The 27,554-nt window shown below is 53.0% G+C and overlaps 1 protein-coding gene across 5 annotated transcripts; it reads right to left on the reverse strand.

Annotated features, from left to right (window-relative positions):
* Positions 1-6,591: 6,591 nt before the first annotated feature.
* On the reverse strand, positions 6,592-24,948 carry LOC134352695 (zinc finger protein 239-like). Of its 5 annotated transcripts, XM_063060083.1 has the most exons (5): positions 20,627-21,499; positions 18,873-19,081; positions 11,749-11,852; positions 7,702-8,717; positions 6,592-7,065 (listed from the first exon to the last, which is right to left on the reverse strand). In XM_063060083.1, the coding sequence occupies exons 2-5, from the start codon at positions 18,942-18,944 to the stop codon at positions 6,902-6,904; spliced, it is 1,356 nt and encodes a 451-aa protein (XP_062916153.1). In that variant the 5' UTR covers positions 18,945-19,081; positions 20,627-21,499; the 3' UTR covers positions 6,592-6,901. The 5 variants fall into 5 exon arrangements, with proteins under 5 accessions (XP_062916153.1, XP_062916154.1, XP_062916157.1 ...); XM_063060084.1 differs by lacking the exon at positions 18,873-19,081 and having other exon boundaries at positions 11,739-11,852; XM_063060087.1 differs by lacking the exon at positions 11,749-11,852.
* Positions 24,949-27,554: the final 2,606 nt, after the last annotated feature.

Raw genomic sequence — 27,554 nt, forward strand, 5'->3', positions numbered from 1 at the left:
AGAGAGCAAGTCCTGGGTGGTGGGTACCCTGATGTAGATGTGCTCAGTGGTGGGGAAGCCTTTATCTGTGATGGACGAATTGTAGGATTTTCCGTTCAAGGGCATTGGTGTTTCCATACCAGGCTGTGATGCAGCCACTGAATACACTCTCCACTACACATCTATTGAAGTTTGTCAAAGTTTTGATGTCATGCTGAATCTTCGCAAAAGTCTAAGGAAGTAGAGGTTTCCTCTTAGTTGCACTTACGTGCTGGGTCCTCGGAAATCATAACGCCGAGAAAATTAAAGTTGCTGACCAGTGAGGACTGGCTCATGGACCTCCGGTTTCCACATCCTGAAGTCAATAATCAGCTTCTTGGTCTTCTTCTATTCCATCCTCTGGCCTCTTACCTCTTCTCCTCTCCTGTCTATCACCTCCATCCCTCGTAGCCCTCCTTCTTCCCCTTCTCCCACGATCCACTCTCCTCTCCTGTCAGATTCCTTCTTCTCCAGCTTCTTGCCTTTTCTATGTTTCACCTCCCAGCTTTTTTCAGCTCCAGTCCTCCGCCCACCTGGCTTCTCCTGTCACCTTCTTGTCCCCCTTCCCCTCCACCATCCTTTTTTGTTATTCCAGCAGCTTCCACCTTCCCTTTCCCCATCCCCATTCCCCAGTCCTTTCCCCTTCCCCTCTTCAATCCCCTTCTCCATCCATCCTCTTCCTCTCTGCCATCCTTCCCCATCCATTTTCCAGTCCTGATGAAAGGTCTCGGACCGAAACCTCGCCTGTTCAGAGACGCTGGCTGACCTGCTGAGTTCCTCCGGCATTTTGCGTGTGTCGGCTTGGATTTCCATTCTCGGGTGTTTAGATTTATTTACGCCGACTTAGGTTATATGAAATCTTTTGCTTTGCGGCAGAAACGCGGTGCAAAGAAATAAAGTTACTAAAAATTACAAAAAATAAATGGCGCTCAAATAGGAATAATGCGGGGGGGGGGGGGGTTCATGGGTTCATTGGCCGCTCCGAAATCTGCTGACGGAGGGGGAGGAGGTGTTGTTGTCGTGAGCCCTGCGGGCCTCTGCGGGGCGCCGTAGAGCATTGGGCGCCTAGGTTTACTCATTGTTCCTTTAACAAGAGTCGTTAAGCCCTTTTCTTTCTGGTTGATCTTGTCAGTTAATTGTGACTGTCACGGGTTTCCCGCACTTGAAGAGGACTCCCGTTTAATGCCTCCGAGGAGTCAAGCTAAAAAGGTTCAAAGGTTTAATTTATTGTCAGAGTACGATACAATTCTGATATTTGTCTTCTCCAGATAGCCATGAAATACAGGAAAAAAACCATGCTGTAGATGAAAGAAAAGGCATCAACCCCGCTCGCCTCCCACACCGCCGGCATGAAAAAGAAACAAAACTCGCAGTCGTCTCCCTCGCAGCAAAATAAAAATCAGCGACAGTAACAGTCGCCGACCCCGTCACCCGCAGGGGAACAAACCATTCTGTTGGAGAGAATGCGTTCCTCCGAGTATCTGTCGGCATTCCGATGTCCAGCCTATCGTCTCCGGCTCTTGCCGGGGAATAGCCGCCCTCCGCTCCTGGGGTCGAGTCATTGTCATCACTCCCTGTGACCGAGTTCAGCTTCCGCCGAACCCGGGTTGAGTCGGTGCCAGCGACTGCCGTCCCTCCGCCTTTGGGCCGAGCCCTGCGAGCGCGCACCGTGACCATTCCTGAATCGTTCGCAGTTGGAAGTACATATATTATCAAAGTACGTATCTGTTACCGTCTTCTACCCTGAGATTCACAGCCGGAGGAGGATCAATGGAAAATTACTCACAGACCGATAGACAACGGACATGCAAAGGAATACGGCAAAATGCTGGAGGAAGTCTACAAACTGCACAAATATTAATGATAATATTAACCGTACCGATATAATAATACAGGATAAGCAGGCAAGAACAGTTGATCTAATAGATATAACCATTCCAAAGACACATAACATACAGAAATCAGTAAGTGAGAAACCCCAGAAATGTGCTGAAGTAAAAGAGGAAATTGATGGACTATGGAACATGAACATTGTCATTCATTGTCCCAACAGTAATATCTACATCCGGTGTCATCCCAAAGTCAATAGACAATAGCATTAAACAAATAGGCTTACACGGTAATATCTGTGCAAGCATTCAGAAAGCCATTATACTAAACACCACTGGAGTAGTCAGAAGGTTTCTAGCAATTGACAGATGACGTGCTTCAACCTGCTTCGAGAGGGCAACCAGCGCCCGGGAAGACCGGGGTGACTACCGACCAGTAGCATCATCTACAATGATGAAGTACTTTGAGAGGTCGGTTATAGCTAGAATTAACCCCTGCCTCAGCAAGGATCTGAACCCACTCCAGTTTGCCTGTCCCCACAATAGGTGTACAGCGGATGTGAACTCATTACATCACATGGACGATCCAAATCCCTGTATTGACCACAGCTCAGCGTTTAACACCATCATTTCTAAAGTTCTGATCAGAAAGGGGCAGGACCTGGGCTTCTGTGCCCCCCTCTGCAACTGGATCCTCGAATTCCTCACCAGAAGACCACAATCTTCGCGGATCAGAAGTAACATCTTCACCTCGCTGACGATCAACACTGGTGCACCTCGGGGGGGGGGGGGGCGGTGTGCTTAGCCCACTGCTCTATTCCTTCTACAGCCATGACTGTGCGGCCAGGCACAGCTCAAATACCATCTCTAAATGTGCTGATGTTGGAACCATTGCTGGCAGAATCTCAGATGGTGACCAGAGGGCGAAATACGCCACCCAGTGGAGTGATGTCACAGTCACAGTCTCGCACGCAACGACGCTGAGACTAAATAACTGATTAACTAAATAACTTCAGAAAGGGTAAGTCGAGGGATACACGCCAGACCAGAAGTGGAGAGAGTGAGCAATTTCATGTTCCGGGGTGCCAAGATCTCTGAGAATCTAACCTTCGCCCAACGCAGCAAGAAAAAGGACACCACAGTGGTTACATTTCATTAGGAGTTCGGTTTGTCACCGAAAGCACTCACTAATTTCTACGGGTGTACGGTGGAGGGCATCCTAACCGGCTGCATCACCGTCTGGTGGTGAGGCGGGGGCGGGGGGGGGGCGGTCTACTGCACAGGGTCGCAATCAGCAGAAAATTGTCATCTCAGTGAGCTCGATCGTGGCCTCCGCGGTATCCCGGACATCATCAGGGAGCGATGGCTCAGAAAGGCGGCGTCCACCAGTGAGGACCCCCATCACCCAGGACATGCCCTGTTCTCAGGAAGGCGGTACCGGGAGCCTGAAACCAAACGCTCGGTGATTCAGGAACAGCTTTGTTCCCCCTTCTCTCTTTCTGCTGTGTTTGTTTAACTTTATATATATTTATAATTAACAGTAATTTACAGTTTTCGGATCTTCCCCTCCCCCTCCCACTTTCAAATTTCTTACTATCTCTTCTTTCAGTTAGTCCTGACGAAGGGTCTCGGCCCGAAACGTCGACTGTACCTCTTCCTAGAGATGCTGCGTTCACCAGCATTTGTGAGTGTGTGTTGCTGTAATTTATAGTTGTTATTATTTATGTATTTCATTGTACTGCTGCGCAAAGACAACACATTTCATGAGATATTGGACCGAATTCTGATTTTCAATCCCCTCCTGCATGCTGATTCATCACCGCCTTTGGTTCAGCCAAAACCAGTGGGGTCGTCAGCAAACTTAAATACAGCGTTGGAGCTGTGCTTACATTCACGGTCCGAAGCGTAAAGCGAGTCGAGCTGGGGGGCTAAGCACACAGCCCGGTAGTGTGCCTGTGCTGACTGGGGTCCGCAACTGAGGAAATCGAGGAGCCAGCAGCACAAGGAATTGTGGAGGCCCAGGCCTCGGAGCTTATTGATCAGTTTAGAGGGTCGTCGGGTTTGAGTCTTCCCGACGAGGAGATACATCCCAGGCGGTCGAGCAGCGTACCTGGAGGCAAAGCGCAAATCCAAGATCTCAGCCGGAAATAGACAGGTCAATGTTTCAGATCGAGACCTTTCATCCGGACAAATGCAAAGCGCCGAGTGTCCAGTTTCCTCCGTGGGCCGCTGACTCCTCCGGCTTTTCGTGAGTTGCTTCAGATCCCAGCCTCTCACACCGAAACATCAACCACCCGATTCCGCTGGGTTCCCGGGGCAGTTTGTTTCCTTAAGCGGAGCAACACCAAAGCAATAACGAGATAAACCCCTGGAAGAACAATGGTGCCCGAACCCTTCAAATATGGCCGCAGTTTCTCCCCCACCCGGCAAGTTCGCCGGTGTGGGTGTGTGAGAGAGTGTGAGCTGTGTTCCAAGCCCTTGTCTCCGTCTCCCTCTGTCACACGTTCCCAGAAGGAGATGTTACGATACGCAGCCAAACGCGCCATTCCACTCTGACCCTCCGGAACGTGCATAGCCGCCGCGGCCGCGTTATGACGACTCCAGGCCTTCCCGCTCACTGGCTGCCAGGTTTTGCGGCCAGGATTTCAGTGTGGAAGAAGCACCCGAACGGAGTTCCAGGGCTCAATCGTAAACTCAACTTGGGTTACCGTCTAGCGTCTTGTTTAGTGCCCAGCTCTCGTTTCAGTCCCGCACCGTGTCTCGATCCCGGTCTCAGATACACCCGCACTAGGGTCCTGACATTCCTCGTCAAGGTCTCTCGTCACAGGAGGAGAGACACCGGCCTTGAGGAACAATGTCATCGGCCACAGCAGTGAGAATGTAAATGACACTGGTTTTCTCACGGCCCGAGCAGCAACTCCACAATAAAAAGCGCCCGGGACACCGCCTTCAGGTCTGGAGACGGTCCATCACGAGGGCAAAGAGCAATTTTTTTGTGTGGCACACCCTGCCAGAGCCTCGGCGACCTCCTTTCAAGTGTTTGTCTAGGAGGAAAGATTCTGTGAGCGGTCCTCCACGCCCTTCTCACTGCGCTGTTTTTTTTACGAGGCCGAATTGCGAGCTCGACACTCAACCCGGCACGGATGGAAAGCGTGCCCGGGGAGCGGCCCGACTGGATTCGAACTGGGGAACCTTCGCTCCGGAGTCCGGCGCCGATGTCACTGCAAAGAGCAATAACGCTCAAAAAAGTCAGAACACCGATCTGAAAATCATGCCCGGCGCATGCGGCTGGGCATCGCGGGGAAACAGCGTCCACTGCACCAGTGACACCTCCCCATCTGAAACACGAACCAACTTCCACGCACGCTTCGAGGCATGCCAGCCACGAAAGCCGCCCCCTCTCCCGGGTGAGCAGCCACGGTCTGTAACAGCAGCGGACGTGAGAAGGTCTCCGCAGAGAGTCAACCCCCCACCCCCCACCCCCGTAAGGCGGCCGGGCCAGACAACATCCCAGGCCGAGCGTGCCCCCCACCAGCTCAGTGGCCGTCTCCTCGGACACCTTCACTCCTGCAGGCTGCTGTCCCCGGGCGCTTCAAATCAGCCGCCACCATCCCTGTGCCAAAGAACTCCCCGGTTTCAGAACTAAATGACAAATCGCCCAGACGCACCGACGCCAATCGCCATGAAGTGCTCTGAACTCTGAACGGGGTGTAATGCAGCTCCATTGCAGGGGGCATTGGACACTCACCAACACGCTTACCCACAGAACCGCTCCGGACAGATGCCGCAGCATCTCGGTCTAAGTCATTGTGGACTTAAGAACCAACAGATCTCAGAGAGTCAGGATGCATAACCGCTCCTCCCTCCCCACCCCCGGGCTGTGCGTCTGAGCTTGTTGCTGTTTACTCTGCAACTTTACACACAAACTCCCGAGTTCCCCAGTGAAACCACAAATAGCGAGACGGCCCACAGGGAGCAGGTGTAAGAGCCCGAGGTCTGGCGCCGGGGGAATAATCTCTCCATCGTTGCCAAGACAAAGGTGGTGGTTACCAGCTTCGGGAGAACTCGCGACACAGTCTCACGCCGCACTCCACATCGGCGGCGCAGCGGTGGGGACTGCGAGCGATTTCAGACTCTTGGCACAGCCTCTCATGGCCCCAGAACACAACACACACGATCGGGTAAGCTCGCCGACGCTACTTTCTGAGGAGGCTGGTGGCACGTCCGTGCCGGGCCACCCTACAGACACGCCGCGGCGAGCAGCCTGGCAAACTGCATCACCGCAGAACCCCGGCTCCAGCCGACCCGCCATCAAGGACACTTGTACAGAAAGGATCCGGAACATCAGGAAGGACCTCACCCACCCTGCTCACGGACTCTTTCTCCTCCTCCTGTCAGGGAGGTCCACGCCACGACCACCAGACTCATACTTTCCACAAGCAGTAAAGCCGATCAGCACCCCCACCACCATTATTACCTTTGTCACCTTTTGTAGAGACTCCTGTGTCCTGCGTCACTTTGTGGGCGTACAATCCATCTATATAAATTTATATTTGTGTTTTTATAAAACTTTTTTGTTATCTTATTGTATTTTTCTTGGGGGAGGGGGGCTGCATCGGATCCGGTGTCACAATTACCTTTCTCCTTTACACTGAGGTACTGGAAGTGACATTGAACAATCTTGAAGACGAAGCATCCATAGTTTAAATTTAAATTTAATTTCTGAAAAAAAAAACATCAGCAGTTACATCTGTTTTGGGCCTCTCTGTACATTAACTATACACCGAGGAAGCACCTCGGGAACGAACCGACCAACAGCAAGGATTGGCCGGCTGCTCTTCTGGAGTCGATGTCGGCTACCAGTCCGACTTGGAGACATTGTCCTGGCCGTCTCCTCTGGAGGTCCCGGGACACGCTGAGGTCCGCGTTCACGGAGAAATCCCCCTTAGTCGGGAATTGTGTCACTCCCCACGGCATGCTGACACGCGGGGTGGACATCAGTTTCCGGCGGTGATCGGAATTCCTTTCGGGAAGACAGTTCCCAGCACAGCGTGTTAGTGTGGATTATTGGCGGGGCTGTTCCGGGAGCACCCGTGCTCTGTTCCCATCTCCCCTATCCTCTGGGTCAGACGCACACCGGAGGTCACTGTGCCACAGTTCAGCTCTTCGGTACAGATATCTCCAAGGCATTCTGCGACACTGGATGAGGTTACGTCTCCTGGAGGTTGAAGACAGGATCGGACATCGAGAAGACATTACACGTCAGATACCGGGGGCAGGTACACAATACGAGTCTGGCTCCCTGAAGACTGGGGGGGGGGGGTAACAGGGGCGGAGGGGTAGTGACAGGCGCATGGGGGGTGGGAGAAGAGGCGAAATGGGTTGTATGTGGAAGAGAGAATTCCAGCCCCCCATGACATTTCCAGCGTCTTTCTACCATCCCAGCGAACTATCTTTTCATGGAATCCTCCTGCAGTGCAGGGAGACCCCGACACCCTCTGGTGGCCGGGAGGTGGCATTGACCCCCTTTCTTGTTCCCCCAAACACCTCTTGGTGGCCGGGAGGTAGCATTGTTCTTTCCCGCACGCCGACTCCCCTTGGTGGTATTAAGCCCTTCCTCTGTCCCTCACGTCCTGGTCACTGGGAGAGTATTCCCGCATCCCGACATCGCCTAGTGGTTGGGAGGTGGTATTAACCCTCCTTCCCGCACCCTGGCGCCCCCGGTCACTGGGAGGTGGTATTAACCCCTTCCCGCACTGACACTCCTGGCGGCTGAAAGGTGGGAGGTGACATTGGCCATCACCCTCCCCGCAGCCCTTCCCCACCCAACCACCGCTACCTCAGCAGCCCGCACCTGCCAGCCCCTGGTCCTCTGCCTCGCCCCGGGCGGTGTGGATACGCTGGTGCCGCAGCAGGTTGGACGAGTACATGAAGCGCTTGCCGCAGCGGGTGCAGCGGAAGGGCCGCTCGTCCGTGTGCACGCGTTCGTGTTGGGTCAACTCCTTGGCGCTCTTGAAGCGCTTGGCGCAGAGCGGGCAGCCGAATGGCCGGCGGTCGGTGTGCACCCGCTGGTGGGTCAGCATGTCGGAGGAGCGGGTGAAGCGCTTCCCGCAGCGGGCGCAGGTGAAGGGCCGCTCGCCGGTGTGGATGCGCTGGTGCATCATCAGTTCCTTGGAGCTTTTGAAGCCTTTGCCGCAGTCGGGGCAGGCGAAGGGGCGCTCGTCGGTGTGGACCCGGTGATGGGTCAGCAGCTTGGAGGAGCAGGTGAAGCCCTTGCCGCACAGGGCGCAGGTGAAGGGCCGCTCGCCGGTGTGGACCCGCTGGTGAGTCAGCAGGTTGGAGGACTGGGTGAAGCCCTTACCGCAGACGGCGCAAGTAAAGGGCCGCTCGCCGGTGTGGACCCGCTGGTGTGTCTCCAGCTCCGAGGGGTAGTTGAAGCGCTTGCCGCAGTCAGCGCACTGGTAGGGCTGCGCGCCCGTGTGGCTGCGCCGGTGCCGGGCCAGGTTGGAGGAGCGCCCGAAGGTGCGTCCGCAGGCCCCGCAGGGATAGAGCTTACCGGGGACCCCGGGAGCGCGGGGTCGGGGGGAGGGCGCCGGGCATAGGAGGCGCAGGGGCTGGCCCAGGGCGTAGGTGGGGCCCGGCAGTCCAGGGCCGGCGGGGAAGAGGTAGCGGAAGGGCGGGGCAGTGGCGACGGCCGGGGTGGAGGAGGCGGGGGGCGGGCACCGGTGGCTTCCCTGGTCCGTGGGCGGTCCGAAGGCCAGGCCGCATCCTGAGCAGATATACAGCCTGCCGGCGCCCGGCGTTCCCCCTTCGTCTTCCTGCGGAGGCTCCGGGCGCCGCCCTCGCTCCGGGCTCCCCATGTCCCGGCCCCTGCAAAGCAAGAACGGCAGCGGGATTAGAAATCGAAACGGGGAACGGGTGAGGCCCCTCGCTCCCACCCCGACCGCTCTCCCCTTCTCCTCCCGGGAGAGAATTGGTTTGCAATGATCATAGACAACGAGGTACAGTGAGAACCCTTCACATGCGCTCCGTGACTGTCTGCGGAATGCAGAATAAAATATCGTGGTTACAGAGAAAGTGCCCTGTGGGTTACCAGTTAGATGGTAAGGGCAATAATTCATCTAGGGGACCGTTCAACAGTCTTACAACAGCGGGGCAGGAGCTGCCACTGAGCCCGATGGGACGAGCTTTCAGGCTTTCGTAGCTTCTGCCCGAGGGGGGAAGGGAGGAGAGAGAATGTCCGGGTTGGGTGGGGTCTTTGATTCTGCTGTCTGCTTTGCCGAGGCAGCAAGGAGTGTCGGCGGAGTCCACGGCGCGGCAGGCCGGTGTCCGTGACGGGCTGCGCTGCGTCTGCGGGAGAGCGGTCGCCCGACCGAGCCAAGATGCGTCTGGATAGGATGCTTTCTGCGGGGCGTCGGTAATGGCTGGTGAGGGTCAAAGGGGGAGACGCATAAGAGGGGAAAAATGCATGCAGAATGAAGTGCTAGAGCTACAATGAAAGCGCAGCGCAGATGCAAGGGCCCCGACGAAGTCGATTGCGAGGGCGAGGACAAGATGTCTGGTTCGCCCCCTGGTGGGAGCTTGATTCGGGGGACAAAGGTGCGTTTGACCTCCCACAGCGCAACGCCTCACACTCGTCCGGGTCAAACTCTCCACCCACATGTCCAGAGGACACTTTAGCGGCTCGTTAATGCAAATATCTAATCGGCCGAACTCAAAAGCAGAGATGGTGCAGTTACAAACAAGAGAGAATCTGCAGACGCTGGAAATCCAAAGCAACACACACAAAATGCCGGAGGAACTCAGCAGGCCAGGCAGCACCTATGGAAAAGAATATTGTTGACGTTTTGGGGTAAAACCCTTCGGCAGGACTGGACGAGAGGAACCCTATTCCGGGTAGGGTAGCGTAAGAGCAGACGTGCGTGGAATGGAAGAGATGCGGTTGAGGGCAGCGTTGATGCTGGAGGAAGGGAAGCCCCTTTCTTTGAAAAGGGAGGGCATCTCCTTCGTTCTAGAGTGAAAAGCCTCATCCTGCCAGCAGGTGCGGCGGAGACGGAGGAATTGAGAGAAGGGGGTGGCGTTTTTACAAGTGGGAAGCGGTATGGCCCAGGTAGCTGTGAGAGTCCGTGGGTTTATAACAGACATCGGTAGATAAGCTGTCTCCAGACGTAGAGGCGGTGAGATCAAGAAAGGGGAGGAAGGTGTCGGAAATGGACCGGGTAAATTTGAGGGCTGGGTGGAAGTTGGAGGCGAAGTGGATGAAGTCGACGAGCTCAGAGTGGGTACAGGAAGCAGCGCCAATGCAGTTGTCGATGTAGCGAAGGAAAAGTGGCGGACAGGCACCAGTGTAGAACAGAGATTGTTCCACGTAACCGACAAACAAGCAGGCACAGCTGGGAACCACGTGAGTGCCCATGGCTACTCTTTTCGTTTGAAGGAAGTGAGAGGAACCAAAGGAGAAATTGTTTACAGCGAGGACAAGTTCCGCTCGGCGGAGGAGAGGAACTGGTTGGGTCTGATGTCCAGAAAGAAACGGAGAGCTTTGAGGTCTTCCTGGTGGGGGACGGAGGTGTGTAGGGACTGGACATCCATAGTGAAAATAAGATGATGGGGGCCAGGAAACCTGACATCATTGAAAAGATCCAGTGTGTGTGAAGTGTCACGGGTGTAGGTAGGGTGGGACTGAAATGGGGGCCAGGGGGATAAAACTGAGTCGAGGTATGCAGATATGAGTTCAGTGGGGCAGGAATAAGCTGAAACAACACGTCTACCTGGACAGGCAGGTTTATGGATCTGGGGTAGGAGATAGAAACGGGAGGTGCGGGGTGCGGGAACTAAGAGGTTGGTGGCAGTGGATGGGAGATCCCCAGAGTCAATAAGGGGAGACAATGGCCTGATGTTCTTTAGTGGGGTCCTGTTCGAGGGTTAAGTAAGAGGAGGTGTCTGAGAGTTGGTGCTGGGCTTGAGAAAGGTAGAGGGTCAGTACACTGGACTACTACAGCAACCCCCTTATCTGTGGGTTTGATGGTGAGGTTAGGATTAGTGTGGAGGGAGTGGAGACCACTAAACAAGAGACAATCTGCAGGTGCTGGAAATCCGAGTGACACACACAAAATGCTGGAGGAACTCAACGGGCCAGGCAGCATCTCTGGAAGCGAGTACAGTCGACATTTTGGGCCCGAAACCCTTCTCCAGTCAGGCCGAAGGGTCTCGGCCCAGAACGTCGACTGTTTACTCTTTTCCACAGATGCTGCCTGCCCGCTGAGTTCCTCCAGCATCTTGTGTGTGTTACCAAGAGGTTCAGTTGTTGTTCAGACCAAACATCAGAAGGGGAAAAAACGCGGTCTAAGTGACTTTGATCGTGGAATGATTGTTGGTGCCGGATGGGGTGGTTTGAGTATCTCAGAAACTGCTGATCTGGGATTTTCACGCACAGCAGTCTCTTGCATTTCCAGAGGATGGTGCAAAAAGCAAAACAAAAATCCAGTGAACAGCAGTTCTGTGGGCAAAGACGCCCTGTCAATGAGAGAGGTCAGGGGAGAATGGCCAGACTGGTTCAAGCTGGCAGGAAGGTGACACGCGTTACAACAGTGGTGAGCACAACACCATCTCCGAATGCACAACACGTCGAACCCTGAGGTGGACGGGCCACAGAAGTGGAAGACCAGACTGGTTCCAATCCTGTCCCCGTTAAAGTGGCCACAGAGTGTACGTTATTGATCTGGATTGAAATGTAGACTGCTGCAGTGACAAATAAGTGGACGATCCCAGGGTTGGTGCAGGTGTGAACAGTTGTAAAAAAAACCTATCATACGAGGGGTGATTGATAAGTTCGTGGCCTAAGGTAGACGGAGTCAATTTTAGAAAACCTAGCACATTTATTTTTCCTACATTTACACACTTAGTCCAGCGGTCATGGAGCAAACGGATCCTTTCTTTGTAGAAGTCGGTGTCTTGGACCTCCAGAGAGTGGTCCACAGCAGGGGTGATTGATAGGTTCGTGGCCTAAGGTAGAAGGAGATGAGATATTAACTTCAAACTTTCTGCATTTTCACTCAAAGAGTTGACCTACACGTGCATATAACGAAACGAGATTGGTATAACTAATCTCCTACTACCTTAGGCCAGGAACTTATCAATCACCCCCGCTGTGGACCACTTCTACAAAGAAGGGATCCGTATGCTCCACGACCGCTTGACTCAGTGTGTACATGTAGGAGGGGGACTATGTTGAAAAATAAATGTGCTAGCTTTTCTAAAATTGATTCCTTCTACCTTAGGCCACGAACTCATCAATCACCCCTCATAGGATACACAGAGATGTCGATCAGTTGCAGCTGAGGACAGAGAAAGGCCAGGTGCATTTTAATCTGCGCAAGAGCAAGGTGTCCCACCTTGGGAGCTCCAGTGCAGTGAGATGCAGTGAAAAGCTTTTGTTTGACAGGTGGAGGGGCAGGTAGTGTCGAGGAAGATCAGAGTCTGCAGAAGGACTTGGACAGATTAAGGGAACGGCCAAAGAACTGACCGCTGGAGTACAGTATCGGGAAGTGTAGGGTCATGCTCTTTGGTAGAAGGAATGAAACCTTAGACTATCTTCTAAACGGGAAGCGAATTCAGAAACCAGAAGTGCAAAGGGACTTGGGAACCCCTGTGCAGAACACCCTGACGGTTAATTTGCAGGTCGAGTCGGTGGTGAGGAAGGCAAATGCAATGTTAGCATTCATTTCGAAAGGACTAGGATATAAACGCAAGGACGTAATGCTGAGGCTTTATGAGGCTTTGGTCAGACCACACTTGGGAGTATTGAGAGCAGTTTGGGCCCGGTATCTCGGAAAGGATTTGCTGGCTTTGGAGAGGTTGAGAGAATGATTAATGTAAGAGGAGTGTTTGATGACTGGGCCGGTACTCACTGGAGTTTAGAAGAATGAGGGAGAAACTCATTCAAACCTATTGAAAGGCCGAGAGAGAGCGGGTGTGGAACGGATGTTTCCTATAGTGGGGGAACCTCGGACCGGAGGGCACAGCCTCGGAATAGAAGGATGTTCTTTTAAATCAGGGGTAAGGAGGAACTTTCTTCAGCCTGTGGGATTCACTGTCACAGACGGCCGTGTAGGCCGAGTCACTGGGTGCATTTACAGAGGATGTTGAGAGGTTCCTGATTAGTAAGCTTGTCAAAGGTTACAGGGAGAAGGCAGGAGAGGGAAATTATATCTGCCGTGATCAAATGGTGTAGAAACCATGGGCTGAATGGCCTAATTCTGCTCCCATCTCTTATGGCTTGTGTGCCAGAGTGTTCTTGCCCGAACGTGACAGAGCAAGGGTGCCGCACGGAGGCCAGGGCTACGAGGAGCTAGACCGGGAAGTCTTCAGTGTCTGCAAAAGGTCAGAGGGTATGGGTCAGTTACAGATGGCGGGTCACACAGCGAAGCAACATGGCTACTGACCCTCCAGCCCAAACAGTCCACCTCGACCGCAGTTCCCACCCAGCCGGTCCCAATGTTCTGTGTTTGGCCCAAATCTCTCCAAGCCTTGCTCCTTCATAGCTTCTCCTAATGACACTATTGTTCCTGCCTCAACCACTTCCCCTCATTCCGTAAACTCACCGCCCTCTGGATGGAAAAAGTTGGCCTTCAAGTCCCTTTTAAATATTTCCTCTCTCTAGCTAAACCTATTTCACCCCCTCCCCTTCATTTTGGACTCCCCCACCCTGGGGGAAAGTCTGTCACCGTCCACCTCAAATATGCTGTTTCTGTAAGGTCACCCCCTCATCCTCCCGCATCCCAAGGGATAAAGCCCTCGGCTGGCCAACCTCTCCTCTAGCTCAGGCCCTTGAATCCTGGCAACGGGGGTGAAGTGTTGCCCCTTCGAGAGGTAAAACGTTAAGGGGCAGTACAAAGTTAGTGGCAGGTCCCTGCTGATGGGCACAGAGATCTCAGGGTGCAAGTTTACAGCTCCCGGAAAGTGGCCACACAAGCAGACGGGCTGGTGGGTTGCTGAGAGCGGAGGGACACGGCAGGAGGGATTGGTTTACTTCAGTCTGCGTTTACGGGTTCAGTTAGTCCGACACAACACTGCGGGTCGACGTGCCCTGTTCCCGTGCTGTGCTGTCTGGGTGGCGGTGGGACAGAAGCTGTCCGCAGTCTGCTGGTACGTGTTCCCAACGTCGGAAAGCGCAAACCAGCTGAAGAACGAACGACCACACAGCAAAGACCCGACCGCCCACAGTGTCTGCAGCGAACACCACGCAGAATCCAACTCAATCTCTGAGAGGCATGAAGCAGTATAGCAGAGAAACAAGGCCCTTCAGCCCATCTGGTCTGTGCTACACCATTAAACTGCCTCCTCCCACTGACCTGCACCGGGACCATCGCCCTCCGTACCCCTCCCATCCGTGTACCCATCCAAACTTCTCTTAAATATTGAAATCGCACCCACCACATGTGCTGGCAGCTCATTCTGAGTCCAGAGGCTCCCCCTCATGTTCCCCTTAAACATCCCACCTTTCACCCTTAACCCATGACCTCTGGTTGTAGTCCCACCCGACCTCAGTGGAAAAAGCCTGCTGTACCTCTCATAACTTTGTATACCTCTATCAAATCTCCCTTCTTCTACGCTCCAGTACATAAAGTCCTAACTTATTCACCCTTTCCTGCCCACCCTGGTCCCCCAAGACCCAGTGACATCTTCTGCCAGTGTGTGGACCATGTGCCGGCAGACTGAGTGCCTTTTAAAAGCCTTTATCTTTCCCCCACCACCACCCTTGGCAGGATACTCCAAGCATTTCCGCTGCAAAAAAAAGGTTGCCTTGCACTTTTCCTTAAAATTTAAGCTAATTACACCCTGGGAGTTTTTCCGTACAATAATAAACTTGAACTTAGTCATCCCTCCTCTCACGTGAGATGCTCACTCTCGTGTATTTATGAAAAAGATACCGGCTGTCTGCCTGTACAGCAACACAGAAAATGCTGGAGGTCAGACAGCATCTGTGTTGACGTTTCGGGCCGAGAACCCCTCATCGGGATTCATCACCCTATAAACTTCGATCTGGTCTTCCCACACCAGAGAAAACAAGACAAGTTCCTTCTTGCAGCTCCTCCCGGGATCCAGGCAGCATCCCGGGAAACTCGCAGGGCTTACGGACCAAGACGAGGCCGACTACAGCATGTCCCTTCCTGATCACCTTAACGCGTTCTCAACAGAAGGGAACCGCATGTCGCCACCCACCCACCCAGGGCGCCTGAATCTTCAGCCACCGTCGCAGACGCAAGGTCCGTCTTGTGGAGGGAGAACCCTCAGAGAGCATCGGGCCCGCACGGCGTCCATGGCCGCGTTCGTAGATCCTGCGCGGATGGGCTGGCGGGGGTGTTTAAAGCTCTCGCCGCTTCAGGCTGTGGTTCCCTCCTGCTTTAAGACCGCGATCAGCCCACTACTGCCTTAATGACTGCCGACCAGTGGCTCTAACACCTAAATCTACCACCGTGAAATGCTTCGGAGAGGCTGGTCGCGGTACACATCCGCTTCCAGCTTTCCAGAAAACCTCCACCCGCTGCAATTCGCCTACGGCCAAAACTGGTCAACGACAGGCGCCAACTTCCTAGTCCTGCACTCGTCCCTGGACCGTCTGGCCAGTAAAGACACCCATGACAGACTCTTGGTTATTAATTACAGTTCTGCCGTCCACACTGTGATTCCAGGCAAACTCATCACCAAACTCCCAGCTCTGGGACTCAACGCCTCCCTCTGCAGCCAGATTCTGGACTTCCTGACCAACTGACCGTAGCCAGTGAGGATAGACACCCCCCACGATGACTCTAAACACTGGCATACCTCGGTCGTGTTCCCTCCCGACTCCCTGTTCACTCACGGCTGAGTGGCCCAGGTTCAGCTCCCCCTCCACCTACAAGTTTTGCAGGCGATACCGCCGTAGCAGGCCACGGCACAAAGCACAAAGAGCCGGCGTACAGGAAGGAGAAGGAGAGGTTACTGACATGGCCACAACCTTTCCTCACTGTCAGCAAAAGAGGTTGTCATTGACTTCAGGAAGAGGTGGTGGGGAGCCGGGGTTAGGGGGGGCGCAGGAGGGGGAAGGTGAGAGGGTCGACAGCTTCGAGTGCCCAGGTGTGCACGTGCCCTGGTCCAATCACGACGGCATCACCAGCACCTCTGCTCACTCAGGAAGTCTGGCACGTCCCCATCTCTCTCAACGGGAAACCGCTTAACAGGACAACTGCTCTGCGCATGGCAAGAAACTGCGGCGTGTTGTGGACACAGCTCCCCCTCCATGGACTCGTTATGGATCTTGTGCACCAATCAAAGACTTTCCAATCACCACCAACACACTCTCTTCTCCCCCTCTCCCCACCAGCAGAAGAAATGAACGTTTGAAAGCACATTCCACCAGGCTGAAGACAGCTTCTTTCCCACTGTTCGCAGATTTCCTGTACAAATTTTGGCCTCACAGTCTACTTCACTATGACCCTGCAGTTTAACGTTTACCTGTGCTGCACTCTCTCCTCACCGCTGCACCTTATTCTGCACGGTTATTGTTTCAGACTTCTCTACCCCAGTGCACCGTGCAGTGATTTGATCTGTATGAACAGTGGGCAAGGCGAGCTTTTCACCGTATCACGGCACGGGTGACAGGTGGTCAGCACGGCGCTTTGCCGTACCAGCGACCCGGGTTCGATTCCCACCGCCGCCTGGAAAGTTTGTACGTTCTCCCCGTGACCGCGTGGGTTTCCTCCGGGTGCTCTGGTTTCCTCCCACAGTACAAAGACGTACCGGTCGGGAGGTTAATTGCTCTTTGTAAGTTGTCCCGTGATTAGGCTAACTTGAATCTGCAGGTTGCGGGGCGGCCCAGCTCAAAGAGGCAGACGGGCCTGTTCCGCGATGTATCTCACTGAATAGATGGACAATGGACATCGAGCTTTCCCCCCCACCCTCCCTGAAGCCGCGACACCCTTCCCGTAACGAGCTGGCCATCGGGCCTGCCTCCCCGTCCACCTCCTCCTGGCTCCTGCACTTTGCTGGCCCACCCCTCCTTCGTAACCCAAGGCTCGGCACGGCGTTCCGACTTTCCCATCACCCACCCAAGTGTTCAGAAAGTTCCCAAGGAAACTGGCGTCACCGCGTACAACCCCGAGGTTCACTTCCTTGCAGGCATTCGCAGCTGAACAGAGAGTCAATGAGATACCGCGCACAGATGAAGACTGACAAATAACCTTCGTGCAAAATTGTGCAAATGCTAAAAGAACTTAATACTTTTTTTTAAAAAGGGTTACGGTACGGTGACAGGACCTTCCAACCCAACCAGCCCCCACCTTCCAATTACACCCACGTGACCAATTAACCTACCAACCCTTTGGACTGTGGGAGGAAACCAGGGCACCCGGAGGAAACCCACGTGGTCATGGGGAGAATGTGTAAATGCCTCACGGGCAGTGGCGGGAATCGAACCGGAGACACTGGTGCTGTAATAACGTCACATTGACCGCTACGGCCTACTGAGAACGCGATTTGTGGAGACCTTGAAAACCAGTCCGTAGGCTGCGGAATCGGTTCACGGAACCGAGGACCAGAGCTAAGCCATTCGGCCCATCGTGTCCACTCTGCCGTTCCATCACGGCTGATTCATTAACCCTCTCAACCCCATTCTCCTGCCTTCTCCCCTTTGATGGCCTGACTAATCCTGATCCTATTAACCTCCGTGTTAAATAAACACAATGACTCGGCCCCCCCACAACCATCTGTGGCAATGAATTCCACAGAAATTTCTCCTCATCAGCCAGTCTCAAAGGCCATCCCTTTATTCTGAGGCTGTGTCCTCTGGTCCCAGACTCCCCCACCACCTTCTCCACATCCGCTCTATCTCGTCCTTTCAATATTCAATTGGTTTCAATGAGGGATCCACCCCCCCATTGTTCTAAACTCCAGTGAGTACAGGTCCAGAGCCGTCAGACATTTCTCGTACATTAACCCCTTCCTTCCCAGAATCTTGCTCGTGATCCCCCCACCGGACCTCTCCCCGATTTTTTCTTAAGATAAGGAGCCCAAAACGGCTCGCAATGCTCCCCGTGCAGTGCTGAGATTGTCCACACTGGCTCACACACTCCTGGACGGCAGTGATTTGTCTGGACAGCATACAAACATTCTTTCCCCTCACTGTACCTCGCGGTACACGGGGGAATCATGAACCAGTAACAGTACGTAAGTGATACGACATACAACCATAGTGGTATCAGTGTGGCAGAACGGGGCAGGTGTGGGGAGCACGAAGGAATGGCGAGGGAAAGCACAGTCATGGAAGAGGTCGGGTTACGGGTTTGAGAACGAGGAGCACTGACAGGAAGGGGATGTGGAAAATTGCTCCAGGAGTCTGATAGTCATGGGGGGAGTGGGGGAGGGGGGGAATTCTTCGGTCTGGGCATCCAGGCTTTCAAGCTCCAGAATTGTGCCCCAGAAGCGAGGAGAGAGAAGAAAGGGACTGGCCCACGGTGGCAGGCATCCTTGACTGTAACGAACTTCCTGAAGTAGGTTTCAGCCTGGACTAGAAGGGCTGAAGGGCCTGTTTCTGTGCTGTACTTCCCTGTGGCTCTAGGATCATTCGCAGCCTCATTATAGAAAGGATGTGGAGGCTTTAGAGAGAGTGTAGAGGAGGTTTAGAAACACACAGCATAGAAATCTACAGCACATTACAGGCCCTTCGGCCCACAACGTTGTGCCGACCGTGTAACCTACTCTAGAAACTGCCTAGAATTTCCCTACCGCATAGCCCTCTGTTTTTCTAAGCTCCATGTACCTATCTGAGAGTCTCTTAATAGACCCTATTGTATCCGTCTCTACCACCGTCGCCAGCAGCCCATTCCACACACTCACCACTCTCTCTCTGAAAAACTTACCCCTGACATCCCCTCGGTACCTATTTCCAAGCACCTTAAAACTGTGCCCCCTCGTGTTAGCCACTGCAGCCCTGGGGAAAAGCCTTTGACTATCCGCACGATCAATGCCTCTCATCATCTTACACACCTCTATCAGGTCAGCTCTCATCCTCCATCGCTCCAAGGGAGAAAAGGCCAAGTTCGCTCCACCTGTTCTCATAAGGCCTGCTCCCCAATCCAGCCAACATCCTTGTGAGTCTCCTCTGCATCTTTTCTATGGTTTTCACGTCCTTCCAGGATGCTGCATTGGACAGCACATCTTACCAGGACCGGTTGAACAAGCTCAGGCTCTACTCTCTGGAGAAGAGGGGATGAGGGGTGACTTGACAGAGGTGTAGAAGATAAGAGGCAGAGACAACACCTTTTCCCCAGGGCGTAAATGGCTAATATGAGAGGGCGTCGTTTTAAGATGGAAAGTCCAGAAGGGGATGTCAGGTTTTTTTAAACAGAGTGATGGTTGTGTGGAACACACAGGCAGCGGTGCTGCTAGAGGCAGGTAAGTTGGGGACATTTAAGAGACTCTTAGAGAGGCGCGCAGATGAAAGACAACGGGAGGGAGGGGTTAGGTTAATCTTGGAGTAGGTTAAAAGGTTGGCACAATATTGTCGGCCGAAGTGCCTGTACTGTTCTAATTTTAACTCCTGTTGAAGGTGAACGGGGTGGGAGTAGGTGTGCGTGGGAGGAAAGCCCAGCAGGTGTGGGACACGGGAGTCCGCAACCCCTCTGGTACTGGGCCCTATGCTGAGGATGTTCTATGAGTCTGTGGTGGCCAGTGCTATCATGTTTGCTGTTGTGTGCTGGGGCAGCAGGCTGAGGGTAGCAGACACCAACAGAATCAACAAACTCATTCGTAAGGCCAGTGATGTTGTGGGGATGGAACTGGACTCTCTGACGGTGGTGTCTGAAAAGAGGATGCTGTCCAAATTGCATGCCATCTTGGACAATGTCTCCCATCCACTACATAATGTACTGGGTGGGCACAGGAGTACATTCAGCCAGAGACTTATTCCACCGAGATGCAGCACTGAGCGTCATAGGAAGTCATTCCTGCCTGTGGCCATCAAACTTTACAACTCCTCCCTTGGAGGGTCAGACACCCTGAGCCAATAGGCTGGTCCTGGACTCATTTCCTGGTATAATTTACATATTACTATTTAACTATTTATTGTTCTATTACTATTTATTATTTATGGTGCAACTGTAACGAATAATTTCCCCCTGGGATCAATAAAGTATGACTATGACTATGTATAGTCTCTCCCCTCGTTCCGTGGGGACACCCCCAGCTCTGCCGCACCAGCCGGCCACGACTGAAGTGGAGCGGTTGCCGAGTTGCACACGATCCCAGCTGAGACAGCGCCTCACCGTGGGAGGGATCACCGCGGGAGGGGTGGGCGGTGATGAGGGAGCGCCCCGCCGCCACTCTGAGACAGGCTCCAAGGGGTTGGGACGATCCCACACATCGATGTCAGCAGCCGCCGACTTCTCCCACCGGGACCCGGGGGCTGCACGTCAGCCCACCACCCAGCAGCACGAAAGCTAAGAGTGGGAGTCCCCACCGTTGTGGAACTTTTTGACAGCCTCGGCTGCGCTTCCGGTCGTCACATTGCAAACAGAGAAAGTTGGGGCTGACAGAGCGGTGACGGGCGGTACAGTGAACGCTTCGCTTACGGTGGGACGTGGGACGTTCAGCGGGGGCCGGAATCGGAAGCCCCCTCGGGAGAGAGGAGGTGACGGCCGGTGGGGGCTTCCCTTTAAATGTATGGGCGCAGGCGCTGATGGTTTTGATTGAAAAGCAACGCGGAGGTCAAGCAGGGGGGGAAGCTCTCCCCGGATACTCACAGCAGAGGCAGGAGGAAGGTCTTTGTCCCTTTAAACTGGTTCCACACTAGTTTGCAACCCCCCGCCCCCTCAATTCTCAGCGGTCCCGGGACCCTCTGTGTACAGTCCCGGCCACCGAATTCCGACGCAATGCAACAAATCCAACCATCTCCTTAACCATCCAGCTGCATTTCTTCGCCGCGAGCATTTAAAACACAACTATGAAGCCCGTCAAGGCGCAAAAACGCCCTGCCCCCCTATATCAGACAATGAAGGCAGCCAGCGGCCTGCGCCCATGACGTCATCGCACCGGGGAACCCGCCCATCCGCTCTCCCGATTGGCTGGAAGTCTCCGCCGCCGCCGTCGCCGATTGGCTGCCGGCTCATTTCTGTTCGCGGGAAGCACGTAAGGTCGGTTGACGGGCGTACGTGAGGGCAGACACAATACAAGCTCTCCCCCTTCGGTTTTACTCCATTCACCAAGGATTTGTTTTTTCACGGGAAACCATTTAGAAACTTTTCCACATCAATTCCAGCGCTCAATGAGCTCGGCGTTGACTGCGCTTGCGTAAAGTTGCCCACACTGAGCCCGTCGAGGCGACCGCCCCTTTCCACCTACGGACCAATCAGGAGAGGGAAGTGTGGGAAGCGTAAACTGTCTAGCGCCGTTGGGCCGACGTGATGCCCATCAGTCGGTGATAGCCAATAAAGGACAAGGTAGGCGGGGCTATGCGGGGAATTGACACATCGGTCAGCCGGGCATCTGTTCAGTGGAGACGGGGATGAAATCAAATCTGAACCCCTGAAGGAAATTAGCCCCTTCCTGAACGAAATGAACCCACAATGAAATAAAATTCACCAAATCATAAGGTCTATGGCGGACGCCACCTCCCTGGCGCAACATATCGATGCAGCTATAAAGAATGTATGTTTAATTGTGAGCTTGAGGAGATTTGGTTTGTCACCCAAAACACTCAAAAACTTCCACCGATGTAACGCGGAGAGCGTTCTGGCTGTCTGCATCACCGTCTGGAATGGGGGGGGGGGGAGGAGGTTACTGTACAAGATTGAAGTAAGTTGCAGAAAGTTGTAAAATTAGGCAGCTCCATCATGGGTACTGGCCTCCGTCTTTTCCAAGACATAGTCAGGTGGAAGCGGCGACCCCGTCCATCACCCAGGGCATAGCCTCTTCTCACTGTTAGCATCAGGAAGGAGGTACAGGAGCCTGAAGGCACACGCCACTTATTTTAACTTAACTATTTAATGGTCGGCATCCGTCTGTCTCGAAGGACAATGGGTGATGATCGTCATCACGAGCCGGGGCGGAAGGTGTGGAGATCCTGAGAGGCCCAGTCGTCAAGATCCCCCCCTCGGCCTCACCAGTCCAAAGGAAAGCTGATAAAGCGATACGTTAGGCACCAGTTTGGCCGCAGGAGCTGCCGGAAGGATGTTCAATAACGTCCAGCCGCCTTAGGGGCGCCACTCCGGATTTGCTGCCTGGGTTTACTCCCGTAGCCTTCGTCCCTCCCGAGGCTGCCCACAAGGCAGTGGGGCTATCTACCCATAGCCGGGGATCTGGTTCACGAGCACCAGGGCGTGTCCACACACCGGTGGGCCTGCGTGCTACGTGTGCAGGGGCCTGACCTCCTCTCCGTCCTCTGTAGTTCAGCCCGAGTCCGAAAGGAGTTCCGTTTCTGTGTGGCGCCGGCGAGGAGGCGCTACATGAGGCTTGCCGTTGGACAGACGATGTACTGGCAGGGAGAGACTTACGCATTCATCTCTCCTGTTCGCAAGCCTGCTAGCCAGCGGTGCAAAGCTGAAAGACAGAGTGACAAGCACTGCCCACTACAGCACCACACTAGACGCATCACTATTTAATATACACATATAATTTCCGTAATTCATTTGTTTCTATATCACAGTATCATGTATTGCATTGTACAGCTGCCGTAAAGTTATCACGTCTCACGACACATGTTGGTGATATTAAACCTGATTCTCATTGGCTACAGCTGTGCCACCTGTGCTCCCTCACCAAACCCCGAGACCCCGGACTCAACACCTCCCTCAGCTACCGGACACTTGACCAACAGACCAGGATGAAGGGTTAGGTAGGCCGCCCGCTGCAACCGTCCTGAGCACGGGTGCTCCACGAGGCTGCGTCCCTCGGCTGTCTGCTCTTTGAGCACTCAAGACCGCGTGGCCAGATTCTTCTGTAAATTTGCGGGTGATGCCTCCATAGCGGGCCGCACCTCAAATAATTAAACTGTCCTCAGGGTCTGCAGAGCGGAAGAGTTGGACATTAATGTCATGAAGCAGGGGTCGGGGGGGGGGTGGAGGCTGGGGTTCACATTCAAGGTCAAGTTAATTGACATTCAACCAGACACTGTTGCAAGGGCGTGGCGGTGGTACGAACCCAAGTGCCAAACACAGGCGCGGAGGCCGAGTCGGGAGGCGTTATGGTCGTAGCGAGCGTGGAATTGGTGTCCAGAGAGAGTCTTTAGCCGAAGTCTTGGCTTTAGTAGAGAATTCAGGAACGATGGTAGACTTAGAACTGATGTCCTAAGAACCACGGACCAAGGCTACTCATACAAGAGTCGACCAACGAACTGGCAACTCCGTGTTGTGGTCACAGGGTCTTTATCCTGCAGTTTCTGATGGAAAGCAGGTGTGTGCAGTTACTGGAACCTGGGAGTGATTGGAAATTAAACGAGGGGATTGAGGCCCAGTTCCTGAGGTAAATGGCATGGTGGGGGATTGCCAGAAGGGACCATGACAGACACACATGTACCGTCAAATGAGATAGTGCACAACACGGTATACATTATTACATACAACACTTTAAATGATGTTGACACAATAATATTGACAGATAATTAAAAACTGTAGATATTCAAGTTGACATAAACTGCATATAGGACATACAGTTCAATAAATAAGTGTAACCGTACTGGCGCGATCACAAATGTGCACCTGCTGTCATGGTCCCTTCTGGCAATCCCCCGCCTTGCTAGTGTAAGGGGTTTCTTCTTTCATGTTGCTGCTAAGACGAATGAAAATGTCTTCTTTGCTATCTTAGAATAAAATGGCTTCTTTGTTATGTTAACTGCTGAGAAAGTGTTTCTCTCTCGCGGCTTCTTTGGGTTATAATTACCGATAAGAGGATTGTACTCATTTACTAACCAATATAGACGTTATTCTTTCTTGTGTGTCTGTAAGCTATTGTTTCGCGGGCTTTGGGGCAGAAGGCGCGATGGGGACGGAGAGAGGAGACGCGATGCTGTAAGCTGGGTGGCGGGACGGACCCCGAGCGGGAGTCCGAGGCCCAGGGTCTTCGGCGAGGAGAGGAGACGAAGATAGACTCGTGTGGAGCGTCCGGCTGACCACCGTGGTTGGACCCAGGCGACGGGTCGAGGGGGTCGGAGGGAATCGAATGGCGGAAAGAAGACTCCGTTAATCGAGCTCCAACTGTTGTGCATGAAGTGGTTGAACTTTGATAAGTTTGGCGCCTTTTACTTTCCTTTTATATTTTATCTCTATTAATTACACAGTTCCAGTAGTATCTATAAAGTGTAATCATTTAATCGCATATGGTGTATTGTCTGTTATTTGGCGGGATGCGGTACATCACACAGCATCCACACAAACTTGATGACCCAGTTTGGCGGGGCCGAAGGCTGCTCCCCCTGGACGAAAGCGAGCTGAGCGAGCCTGAAACTTACCAGGAGGCTACACTAGTTACCTCAGGAATTGGGCCTCAATCCCCTCATTTATTTTCCAATCATTCCCAGGTTCCACTAACTACACACACCTGCTTCCCATCAGAAAATGCAGGATAAAGACCCTGTGATCACAACAAGGAGCTGCCAGTTCGTTGGTCGACTCTGGTGTGAGTAACCTCGTTTCATAGTTCTTAGGACGGTCAGTTCTAAGTCTAGCATCGTTCCTGGATTCTCTCCAAACTCAAGACTCCGAGTAAAGACAATCCTGGCTACCGATTCCACGCTCGCTACGGCAATAACGCCTCCCGACTCAGCCCACCGCGCCCGTGTCCTGCACTTGAGTTCGTCCACCGCCACGCCATGCGGAGGATTGAGAACTCAAATTCCGAGGAGTAAGCATCGCTACAGGCATATGCCGGGCCAAATCACCTACCCACCGCGGCCGAGAGAGCTCACCGACACCCTGTGCCTCCTTAGGGGTCTAAAGATATGTGTCATGCCCCGATCGGCCCCGGGAATTCATACCGATGCGTCGCGGCTTTGCATGGCTGCCAGAAACTGCGGCGAGTTGTGGGTTACAGAGGCCAGCTTTCTCTCCACGGACTCCGTCTACACTTCTCGCTGCTCAGTAAAGCAGCCTGCATAATCAAAGATTCCTCCCACTCCCTTCTCCAACCCCCGTACCCACCCACCCTCCTATCAGCCAGAAGTTACAAAAGTCTGAATCGCACACCAACAGTCCGAAGACAGCGTTTATCTGGAGTTACATGACTATTAAACGGTCCCCGAGTACAATAGGTTGTTCGTTTGTCCTCACAGGCTTCCTTGTTATCATCCTGCACCTCACTTTCCGAATGAACACTCCACGGTTGTCACCGACTTTATGTAAAAAAAACACAGTCGTCGATGGGTGTGTCGCCACAAAATCACTCAGAGCCGCCCGCCAACCAGAAACCCCGCGTGAACTAGGACACCCGCAATCTACTTTTATACTTTATTGTCGCCAAACAATTGATACTAGAACGTACAATCATCACAGCGATATTTGATTCTGCGCTTCCCGCTCCCTGGAGTACAAATCGATAGTAAATGTTAAAAGATTAAATTATAAATCATAAATAGAAAATAGAGAAAGGGAAGTAAGGTAGTGCAAAAAAAAACCGAGAGGCAGGTCCGGATATTTGGAGGGTACGGCCCAGATCCGGGTCAGGATCCGTTCAGCAGTCTTATCACAGTTGGAAAGAAGCTGTTCCCAAATCTGGCCGTACGAGTCTTCAAGCTCCTGAGCCTTCTCCCGGAGGGAAGAGGGACGAAAAGTCTACTGAGGGAGAACCGGATCAGAGGCGATCAGGTCTGGCGGCCAAGAAAATTACAAGAGGTCTCGGCACCATCTCCAGAAAGCCGTCTCAGGGGCGAAGTGGCAATCCCGGTCTAAACCCGGATCAAAGAAGAATGCTCGACAGTTGTAGCAGGACCCTAATGCTCTCACTTCTTATAAAGGAAAATCAAGCGACAACAGGGGTTCATTTCCAGGTGAGCTCGATGCCTTCTGTGTTGGCTTTGACCGTGAAAACAACACGGACTCCCACAGCCCCCGATGATGCTGCGATTCCGGTCCCGGAGGCCGATGTGACAGCGGCCTCCGGGAAGGTGAACCCAAGGAGAGCGTCCGGCGCAGATGGGGAACCTGGCCAAGTACTGAAGACCTGTACTGATCGGCTGGCTGGAGTGTTCACCGAGATCTTTAACGTCCCGCTTCGGCAGACCTGAAGCAGCCAGCTGCTTCAATTATACCGGTGCCTAATATCTATCACCCAGTACACCTTACGTCCGCAGTGATGAAATGTTTTGAGAGAAGTTGGTGATGAAACACATCAGCTCCCGTCTGGGAAGTGACTTGGGTCGGCTCCATTTTGCCAAACGGCACAACAGGTCCACAGCAGACGCCATTCTCATTGGTTCTTCAATAAAACAAAGTTCAACGTAAAATTTATTAACCATATAACAATTACAGCACGGATACAGGCCATCTCGGCCCTTCTAGTCTGTGCCGAACTCTTACTCTCACCCAGTCCCACCGACCTGCATTCAGCCCGTAACCTTCCATTCCTTTCCTGTCCATATATCTGTCCAATTTTTTTAAAATGACAACATCGAACCTGCCTCAACCACTTCTGCTGGAAGCTCGTTCCACACAGCTACCACTCTCTGAGTAAAGAAGTTCCCCCTCGTGTTACGCCTAAACTTTTGCCCCTTAACTCTCAACTCATGTCCTCTCGTTTGAATCTCCCTTACTCTCAATGGAAAAAAAACTTATCCACGTCAACTCCCAGTGAATTATTCTCAGTGAAACGCACGGCAAAAATATGGCAAATGTTCAGGGAGTATTTGCATGGAGTTCTGCATAGGTATGTTTCATTGCGGCAGGGAAAGGATGGTAGGGTAAAAAAAAACATGGTGGACAAAGGATGTAGAAAATCTAATTAAGAAGAATAGAAAAGCTTACGAAAGGTTCAAGAAACCAGGCACTGTTAGAGCCCTAGAAAAGCTAGGATGGAGCTCAAGAATGAAATTAGGAGAGCTAGAAGGGGCCATGAGAAGGCCTTGACGAGCAGGACAAAGGAAAACCGCAAGGCATTCTACAAGTATGTAAAGAGCAAGAGGATGAGCTGTGTGAGAATAGGACCACTCAGGTGCGATAGTGGAAACGTGTGCGTGGAGGTGGAGAAGGCAGCGGAGGGACTTTGCTTCGGTATTCACCAGTGGAAAGGACCTTGGCAATTGTAGGGATGACTTACAAATGGACTGAAACGCTTGAGTATAGACAGTAAGAAAGAGGTTGTGCTGGAGCTTTTGAAAGGTATTACGTTAGATAAGTCACCGGGACCAGACGAGACATACTCCAGGCTTCTCTGGGAAGTAAGGGAGGAGATTGCCGAGCCTCTTGCGATAATCTTTGCATCATATATAGGGACGGGAGAAGTACCGGAGGATCGGAGGGTTGAAAACGTTGTTCCCTTGTTCAAGAAAGGGAGTAGAGATAACCCAGGAAATTCTAGACCAGTGAGTTTGACTTCAGCGGTGGGCAAGTTGTTGGAGAAGATCCTGAGAGGCTGGATTTATGAGCATTTGGAGAGATATAACCTGATTAGGGAGAGTCAGCATGGCTTTGTCAATGGAAAGTCGTGTCTTACGAGCCTGAATGAATTCTTTGAGGATGTAACAAA

The sequence above is a fragment of the Mobula hypostoma genome, chromosome 10 (genome assembly GCF_963921235.1).
Source record: "Mobula hypostoma chromosome 10, sMobHyp1.1, whole genome shotgun sequence".
NCBI lineage: Eukaryota > Metazoa > Chordata > Chondrichthyes > Myliobatiformes > Myliobatidae > Mobula > Mobula hypostoma.

Bases quoted from the DNA above. Each gene is read 5' to 3' on its own strand.
- LOC134352695 (XM_063060083.1), bottom strand. From the start codon at position 18,944: ATGAGAACAGGTGGAGCGAACTTGGCCTTTTCTCCCTTGGAGCGATGG. The intron at 11,853-18,872 runs GTGTGTAAGATG...CTTCTACCTTAG, and splicing joins TGAGAGCTGACCTGATAGAG to GCCACGAACCTATCAATCAC. The intron at 7,066-7,701 runs GTGCGGGCTGCT...TTCAACCTCCAG, and splicing joins AGAGGACCAGGGGCTGGCAG to GAGACGTAACCTCATCCAGT.